Here is a 9,143-nt window from a genome sequence, read left to right on the forward strand (position 1 = left end):
GAGAAACAATTAAGACATTTGATACGAAATGAAGAACAAACGAGCTGAAGACAGTTTCAGGAGAGAACAGAGCCAAACACTCTCAGGATCTCAAGAGAAGATCAAACACATTTAAATTCTCTAGACACTGTTCATGTCAATCTATTTCTGTTGAAAAGAACACCATTGATCAACAGGATGCTGAGGCCAACTGGAGCTCAAAGCTGTAAAGTTTAACATGTTATGAAATAAGCAAAAAAAAAATTGCTGGATGTCCCCATGCATTTTGACTGACAGTATAGTTTTTCATGATTTTACTTCAGAGTAGCTTCACATCAGTTCATTTGTCATTGTATCACTGAACCAGTTTTGAAGAGTTTGTCTTTTCATATGATTTCTGGACTGAAACTGTTGAAGATGTTTTGGATTGTTTTGTTCTGTTTGTGTTTCTGGCGTCTAGATGGTGAGTCTGAAATGTGTTTTTATAGCTTCAGTTGCTTGTGTTCTGGTAGCATGTAATAAATGACAACTTAAATTAGTCAAAGAGGATTAACATTTACTGTTAGAAATGAGAAAGAAATCATTTAAGGAATTTAGGTCTATACTCAGGTTTTTAAGGGATTGATTAAATAATATGAATATGAGGCTCAAATAACCGACAACAGAAGTTTAAGTCTGACATCAGGATAAAAGTAAAAGTGTCTTTTTTTATTTAAACAAGTGTCCAAAAGTGATGTCCGGAGGGGACTGGATTGTCCTCTCTTTATTAACTCCATCAAAATATGGGTACACTATTATTATTTTTAAATATTTGCATCATATAAGGGAAGAACAAAAACACAAACTTTGGTTTAGGTATACCGTACTGTGCAAAAGTCTTGGGCTGCTATTACTTTCACCAAAAAAAAAAAAAGAAAAATTGGTCAGTTATTTCCATGTTTTGCTGTAGTGTAATGTCAGTAGGAAATACCAATTTACATTTCCAAACATTATTTTTGTCATTAAGTGTAATAATATAGTGAGATTTTTGTTCTAGGAGTGTGATCTCATTATCATCAGTCTGTCTGGAATAACATAAAGAAAGAAAATATTGCCCAAGCGGCAATCATCGGTCTCCGAGCACAGCAATTTGGCTAATGATGTTAAAACGACATCAAAATTAACATTAAAAAACAGGTCAGATGTGCAACTGATGTCAAAAACTTGAAATGACATAAATTTGATGTAATTTGAACTTCAAACCTTTTTGTCCACATGTACATTAAACCAATTTCAGTGTGGGATTAACTTCTTGTTTTTATCCAGTTACCACTGGAAGAAATCGAGTCAGGCTTGCCAGACTCATTTAAGGCAGAAGAAGAAGAAGAAGATCATTATGAAAACAATAGGGTTCCTGCTCCATCAGTGCTTGGACCCCTTAAAAACTGAGAAAGACTAAATCTGTCAAGCTGTCTAGTCTCTGTTTCCCTGGGTGTCCACTAGTGGGCTCACTTCCCCTTAGGCACTTCACCGTAGGCACTAGATTTCCACTAGTCTTGTCCTTTCATCACAGTAATTGCACTCCTGCTAATTTCACCAGGTGCCTTCACTTAATTGTCATTAGCCTCCCTATATTTACCAGTCTTTCCTGTTGTCTGTACGGAGTCCTTAACTTTCGTGTTCCCAGTCTTCTCGTCCTCTGAGATTCTTCATTGTCTTCTCGTCCTCCGAGACCCCTCGTTTTCCGAGTTCCCGTTCCGTTCCCTTTCCTGTTCCTTCCTTTGTTTGTCTGTTTTGGACTGCTTTCTGGTTTTGACCTTGGCTTGTTTTGGATTATGTTTTGGATTACCCCATTAAAACATACCTGCTATTGGATCTCTCTCTCTCCCTGTGTTTATTGGATCACGATCGTTACAGAAGGACTCCATCCATTAGATCCAGCAGGATTGTTTTTTCATGTTTCCTCCCCAACCACCGAGCGGGATAAGAGTGGTTTTGAGGGAACCCGCCTGGTTGTTTTCCGTGGGACCAGGGGAGGTCGCAAAGGAGTTAGTGGTCGAGAGAAGGTCCGGCATCGCTCTTCACCATGGCCCCCCTTTGACCCTGGGCTCGTGTGGAATGGATCGGAGCCGCCGTCTCACCATGGCGGACGGAGATGTGAGAGGAAGCACATGGCCGCCAGCCCAGCGCCGCTGCACAAGATGGCCCCCAACCCAACACCTCAGCACAAGGTGGTCACCAGCCTAGCGCCACGATGCAAGATGGCCGCCAGACCAGCGTCACAGCACAAGATGGCCGCCAGCTAAGCGTCACGACACAAGATGGACACCAGCCCAGCACCACAGCATAAGATGGTCGCTAGCCCCAGCGCCACTGCCCAGGATGGCCGCCAGCCCAGCGCCACAGCACAAGATGGCTGCTAGCTCAGCGCCATTGCCCAAATTGGCCAACGGTCCAGCGCCACCACCCAAGATGGCCGCCAGTCCAGAGTCATGGTACAAGATGGCTGCTTGCCCAGCGCCACTGCACAGGATGACAGTCACAGCTGACCTTCCAGAGTTGAGTCAGGTTCCCGTTGACCCTCCAGAGTCGAGTCAGTTTCCAGTTGACCCTCCACAGTCGAGTCAGGTTCCAGTTGACCCTCCAGAGTGGAGTCAGGTTCGGGTTGACCCTCCAGAGTTGAGTCAGGTACCCGTGGACTCTCCAGAGTCAAGTCAGGTTCCTGTTGACCTTCCAGAGTCGAGTCAGGTGCCCGTTGACTTTCCAGAGTCGAATCAGGTGCCAGCTGACCTTCCAGAGTCAGGGTTAGTCACCGTCGACCTTGCAGAGTCAGGGTTAGTCACCGTCGACCTTCCAGAGTCAGGGTTAGTCACCGTTGACCTTCCAGAGTCAGAGCTAGTTACGATTGACCTTCCAGAGTCAGGACTAGTCAACGTTGACCTTCCAGAGTCAGGGCTAGTCACCGTGGACCTTCCAAAGTCAGGGCTAGTCACCGTTGACCTTCCAGAATCAGGGTTAGTCACTGTGGACCTTCCAGAGTCAGGACTAGTCACCGTCGACCTTCCAGAGTCAGGGCTAGTTACCATTGACCTTCCAGAGTCAGGACTAGTCAACGTTGATCTTCCAGAGTCAGGGCTAGTCACCGTGGACCTTCCAGAGTCAGGGCTAGTCACCGTAGAGTTGGGTCCGAGTCCAGCTTTGTCGAGTACGAGTCAAGACCAAGTCCTAAAACATCAAGTCCAAGTCCGAGTCCGAGTCCAAAAGGGTCCGAGTTGGACTCAAGTCCGAGTCCTTAAAGGCCGAGTCCGAGTCGAGTCCGCCCGAGTCCAGAAAGTAATTAAATTAAAAAAAGATTATAAATTGGTATTGTGAATTTTTACATTCTATTAATATTTTAACCTTTCAACCCATTAAACCAATAGCAATATAAAAATGTAATAAAAAAATACCACTGTTACATCTAGTCATTGCAATTGAACATTTTTATTTTATGTCAACAGAACTCGTTTCCTATCAAAAAAGGTTTCAAAGGTTTTATTGTATTACAAGTGCATGAAAATACAAATGAACCTGTTTTATTATTGTATCACACTATATTGTCCTCCAGTTAAAGCTGACATTTCAATTATTTAATGCCTCTCCCCCACATTTGACAGAGGTAAAGTGCAGCCAATGAGGAGATCCTTAATGATGGCATTATGAATTTCTTGTTGTCTTGGAGACCTTGCATCATAAAGTTGCACTGCTTGTTTGGTCAATTCTGGTCTTGCAAATCCTGCAATGCTGAGCTGTGCAGCATCTGTTGGTTGCTGCTGCTGTCTTTGGTACTCGGTTGCATCGGTTTTTGGATCACCAGTACACTGAACCGAAAACCGTTTCTTTCGGATGCGTCCGATTTGAGAACCGATGAACTGATGATACTGCGCATGCGTGTAATTTTTCAAGTATTTCATTAAACATCGGAAAGTGTGCTAAAATAACTAAATTATATATATATATATATATATATATATATATATATATATATATACCTACATACACACACACACATATATATATATATATATATATATATATATATATATATATATATATACACATATACTATATATATATATATATATATATATATATATATATATATATATATATATTTATATATATATATATATATATATATATATATAATTTTTATTTATTTATTTTTTAATGCATGTTTCTAATCTGTATATTGTAGATTATGTATGGGCCAAAGGGGTTTTCAGGGAAGTTGGACAATAATTAAATATCTAAAGACTCTATGTTTAATAGGAATAAGGGATATTATCAAAGGGAAATATCAGTACTGTATTTATAGTTAATGATGACACATTCACAAATTGAGTTTGTAGTAAACAGAACATGAACACGAGTAGAGCAGTTGATGATACTGAACTGCAGCATGTGCCGGTTTGAGCGGTTCTTGTTCTCGAGTCAAGAACCGGTTGCATCGGTTTTCAGATCATCAGTACACTGAACCGAAAACAGTTTCTTTCGGACGCAACCGATTCGAGAACCGAGGAGCTGATGATACTGCGCATGTGTGATTCAGCGTAAAGCCGACTGACTCATAGCGCGTCTGAACCGAACTGATTCTTTTAGTGATTGATTCTGAACTGATTCTGTGCTAATATGAGCGCGGGTAATCCGAGGGCTTGAATGAAGGGCAATCTGGCGAAACGTAAATTCATGTAATAACAAATACATCGCAATGGATTATGTATAGTAAGTGGATCATGGTTTCTGCGCTGATGACACCTAATTTATTTACTTTATATCTTCAAGACTTAAATCCTTGTGTGCACATTATTGCTGTTACTGTATTTGGGTGTGTTGTTACAAAACTTAATTGTAAACTTTTCATGATTATGAGGTTTTTAACTGACTGATGTTATGATTAGTGACTTTATATATTTGAATGTTTGGTAGACTTGACGCCATCACGTCATCGCCAATGACGTAAAAGAATCGGTGAACCGTTTTTTTTTCAACCGGTTTATTGAATCGAACCATCCGAAAGAACCTTGTTCGCGGAAAAGAATCGAACTTCCCATCACTAATCCACATTGATATCCAGTGAGTGATGCGTGTGTTTCGTCTGCAAGCATGAGATGATATGCTACTGCCTGCCAGTGTGGTGCATTAAAATGACAGAAGGGGAGACATTCATTATTTTCTCATCTCAATTTTATGCTGGTTTTATTGTTACACATGACGCGGACTCGACTGTACTCGGAATATTTTCCGAGTCCAAAATGTTCAAGTCCGTGTCAAGTCCGAGTACAAATTCACCCGAGTGCGTGACAAGTCCGAGTTCATTCAAAATTGGACTCGAGTCCGGACTCGAGTCCGAGTCCAAGTTCGAGTACCCCAACTCTAAGTCACCGTTGACCCTCCAGAGTCTGGACTAGTCACCGTTGACCTTCTAGAGTCAAGTCAAGTCACTGGTGATTTTCAAGGACAGAGTCAAGTCACTGGTGATCTTCATGAACAAAGGCAAGTCACCATTGATCTTCATGAACAAAGGCAAGTCACCATTGATCTTCTTGAACAAAGGCAAGTCACCATTGATCTTCATGAACAAATGCAAGTCACCAATGATCTTCATGAACAAATGCAAGTCACCAATGATCTTCATGAACAAAAACAAGTCACCAATAATCTTCATGAGCAGAGTCAAGTCAGCATTGATCTTCTGGTATAAACACCATGGGATTACCAGAGTCTCATCACTTCTCTGCTGAACTACCAGAGCCTCTCCACATCTCTGCTGAACTACCAGAGCCATTCCACATCTCTGCTGAACTACTAGAGTCTCTCCTCGGCTCGGCTGATCTACCAGAGTCTCTCCTCGCCTCTGCGGAACTTCCAGAGTCGCGTCACGTCTCAGTCGAACTCTCTGAGCACCCGACTGATCCTGTTGTGGCCACGGAGGCTACCCTTAACGTGTTCATGTTCTCTGTTTCAGAATTGCCCAACCAGACTTGCCCTCCTGTTTATTCGACCGCATGGATGTGGTGGTCTTCTCTGGTGGCTGTCACGTTGTGTCCTTCCTGGACTTGTGTTTTTGTGGTTGTTTTGTTTTGTTCTTCTGTCTGTTTTTCCATCTATGGACCTGGCCCTCCGTCCCTCCCCCTGATCCTCCGCCCGTCCACCTCCCTCCTGGGTTTCTTGTCTGTGTCCTTCTTTCTGTTTCCCTCTAGGATCTGGCTCTCAGTCCCTCCCCCTGATCCTCTGCCGGTCCACCTCCCTCCTGGATTCCTTGTTTTGGGTTGCACTTCTCTTGTCTCTGTTTCCCCATTTTACCTGGCCCTCCATCCCTCCCCCTGGTCCTCCGCCGCTCCACCTCCCTCCTGGTCTCTTTATGTCTTTGGTCTCTTCTTGGGTTCGGGTGGAGCATCTGGCAGATGCTCTGTGGAGGAGGGGGTAATGTCACGCTGTCTAGTCTCTGTTTCCCTGGGTGTCCACTAGTGGGCTCACTTCCCATTAGGCACTTCACCGTAGGCACTAGATTTCCACTAGTCTTGTCCTTTCATCACAGTAATTGCACTCCTGCCTTCACTTAATTGTCATTAGCCTCCCTATATTTACCAGTCTTTTCCTGTTGTCTGTATGGAGTCCTAACTTTTCGTGTTCCCAGTCTTCTCGTCCTCTGAGATTCTTCATTGTCTTCTCGTCCTCCGAGACCTCTTGTTTTCAGAGTTCCCGTTCCGTTCCCTTTCCTGTTCCTTGGCTTGTTTTGGATTACGTTTTGGATTACCCCATTAAAACATACCTGCTATTGGATCTCTCTATCTCCCTGTGTTTATCTGGATCGCGATCGTTACATAATCGAGAAGAACTGTAGCAACTTCTCTAAGACACTTCAAAAAACTTACCTCCAAAGCTACAGTCCTATGAAAAGTTTTAGGTACTAGTGTAAAAATACTGGAAAATGAGGAGTAATCAAAAATAATGTCATAAATGTATTTTATTTATCAATCACAATACTGTATATCTGACAATTATTTAAAAAAAAAACAAAAAAAACAATACAGCTACAGGCTTTATTTTATTATGACAAAAATGCATTTAAAAACAAAAGCTCTGAGGGAAAAAACATACATTGACTAGACCATTATCAGTTATTTACAATTTGGCATGTTTCATTGCCATAAATAAAATGATTGAATCTAAACACAACTATGCTTACAAAATCTGTAACATGTTTTAAATAATTTGAAAAACGTTTGAATATGTCCATTTGTCAGTCTGACATCACTTTTGGCCACTACTGTCGCTATTGTTCCATATATTTTTTTTTTTCTTCTTTTTTTTCATTCATCATGTTTTGTCTTTTGTCGCAGAATATTATTATAATATTTCAAATTTAAGTCAGGTATTTCAGTGAAGCCTCATCAAACCAACATCAAGTAATTTAAAGCTTTGGTCACTGATGAACGCTGTTCTCCAGGTGTGTTTGGCGATGAAATTAAGCTTGTGAAACTGGGAGATTCAGTCACTCTAAACTCTAGTCTGACTGAATTAATGGATGATGATCAGATTCTGTGGAGGTTTGGGATTAAAAACATTCTGATAGCTGAAATGAATGTAACGGATGACAACATAACTCTATATGATGATGTTCTTGATGGGAGATTCAGAGACAGACTGACACTTGATGATCAAACTGGATCTCTGACCATCACAGACATCACAATGAAACACACTGGAGTTTATCACGGAATAGTGATCAACCGTACGAGCGTGTCCATCTTGCTTGCTATCAATGGTAAGTTTAATCACCAGCTTCAATATGAATCCACACACTATTTTGCTTCTTTGGTGTCTGTTCTTTTATTTTACATTACTATTAATTTGAAAACAACATTTTAACTAATTATGTAATCAAAGTGTGTAAACAGTATTAATCTGTGCCAAACCCTGTTTCTGTTTGTTCTCTTTGTGTTTGGTGATACAGATGAGATATCAGTACAGAAGGGGGATTCAGTCACTCTGAACTCTGGTCTCACTGAAATAATGCATGATGATCAGATTAATTGGATGTATAAGGCTGAAAATGCTTTAACAACTGTGAGCATTAAACGAGCTGACAGAATGACTGTGTATGATGATGTTCTTGGTGGGAGATTCAGAAACAGACTGAAGCTGGACAATCAGACTGGATCTCTGACCATCATAAACATCACAACTGAAGATGCTGGATGTTATGCACTACTGATACTTGGACCAAAAGAGTCATTAAAAGCTTTCAGTGTTTCTGTCTATAGTGAGAGCATTTGTCTTGTCCTTCATATATTCTTGATATTAATATTTATTGACTGAGCTGATCTCAGTTTGATGTTTTTATTCCTCAGACTCTGTTCACTGTTGTGGTTTTACTGAAGCTGTGATCCGATTGGTCCTCTCTGCTCTGGTGGGCGTGGCTACTGTCATTATTCTGGTTTATGACATCAGATCCTGAAGAGTTCAACAAGATCATGCATCAGGTACATGACTGATAATGTAATTCCTCACATATTGTTTTTGCATATATATTTGTGAGATGTATTAATTTATCCCTTCATATGTTCTTTTTTTCAGGAAGTTATGGAATCTAAAGCAGAACATTAAGGGTTGTTTTTTTCATAATAAATCCTGATGATTATTTGAGCTTGTGTTCTCTTTTTCAGTGAAAGATGATTTAAATCCAGTTTGAAAGGTTTTATTATTTATATGTGACCCTGGACCACAAAGCCAGTCTTAAGTGTCACATTTTCAAAAGTGAGATTTACACCTCTGAAGCTGAATTAAAAAAGCTTTCCATTGATGTATGGTTTGTTAGGATCGGACAATATTGGCTGTGATACAACTATTTGAAAAAGAGGAATCTGAGGGTGCAAAAAAAATCTAAATATTGAGAAAGACCCCTTTAAAAATTTCCAATTGAATTCTAAACAATGCATATTATTAATCCAAAATAAAGTTTTGATATATTTACAGTGGGAAATTTACAAAATATCTTCATGGAAGATGATCTTTAGTTAATATCATAATGATTTTTGACCCATAAAATGTCTTTTTGGCTATTGCAAAAAATATTCCCCAATGATTTAAGACTGGTTTAGTGCTCCAGTGTCACATATTTCCCTCTGATTCACAAAACA

General features: G+C 40.5%; 1 protein-coding gene across 1 annotated transcript; it reads left to right on the forward strand.

Moving 5' to 3' along the window:
- Positions 1 to 337: 337 nt before the first annotated feature.
- On the forward strand, positions 338 to 8,500 carry LOC113090034 (uncharacterized). The gene is made up of 4 exons (XM_026256149.1): positions 338 to 442; positions 7,451 to 7,768; positions 7,958 to 8,266; positions 8,355 to 8,500. Exons 1-4 carry the CDS (start codon positions 370 to 372, stop codon positions 8,459 to 8,461), a joined length of 807 nt encoding a protein of 268 aa, XP_026111934.1. The 5' UTR covers positions 338 to 369; the 3' UTR covers positions 8,462 to 8,500.
- Positions 8,501 to 9,143: the final 643 nt, after the last annotated feature.

Source organism: Carassius auratus, unplaced genomic scaffold (genome assembly GCF_003368295.1).
Source record: "Carassius auratus strain Wakin unplaced genomic scaffold, ASM336829v1 scaf_tig00052076, whole genome shotgun sequence".
Taxonomy (NCBI): domain Eukaryota; kingdom Metazoa; phylum Chordata; class Actinopteri; order Cypriniformes; family Cyprinidae; genus Carassius; species Carassius auratus.

Bases quoted from the DNA above. Each gene is read 5' to 3' on its own strand.
- LOC113090034 (XM_026256149.1), top strand. From the start codon at position 370: ATGATTTCTGGACTGAAACTGTTGAAGATGTTTTGGATTGTTTTGTTC. The intron at 443-7,450 runs GTGAGTCTGAAA...GCTGTTCTCCAG, and splicing joins GTGTTTCTGGCGTCTAGATG to GTGTGTTTGGCGATGAAATT. The intron at 8,267-8,354 runs GTGAGAGCATTT...TTTATTCCTCAG, and splicing joins TTTCAGTGTTTCTGTCTATA to ACTCTGTTCACTGTTGTGGT.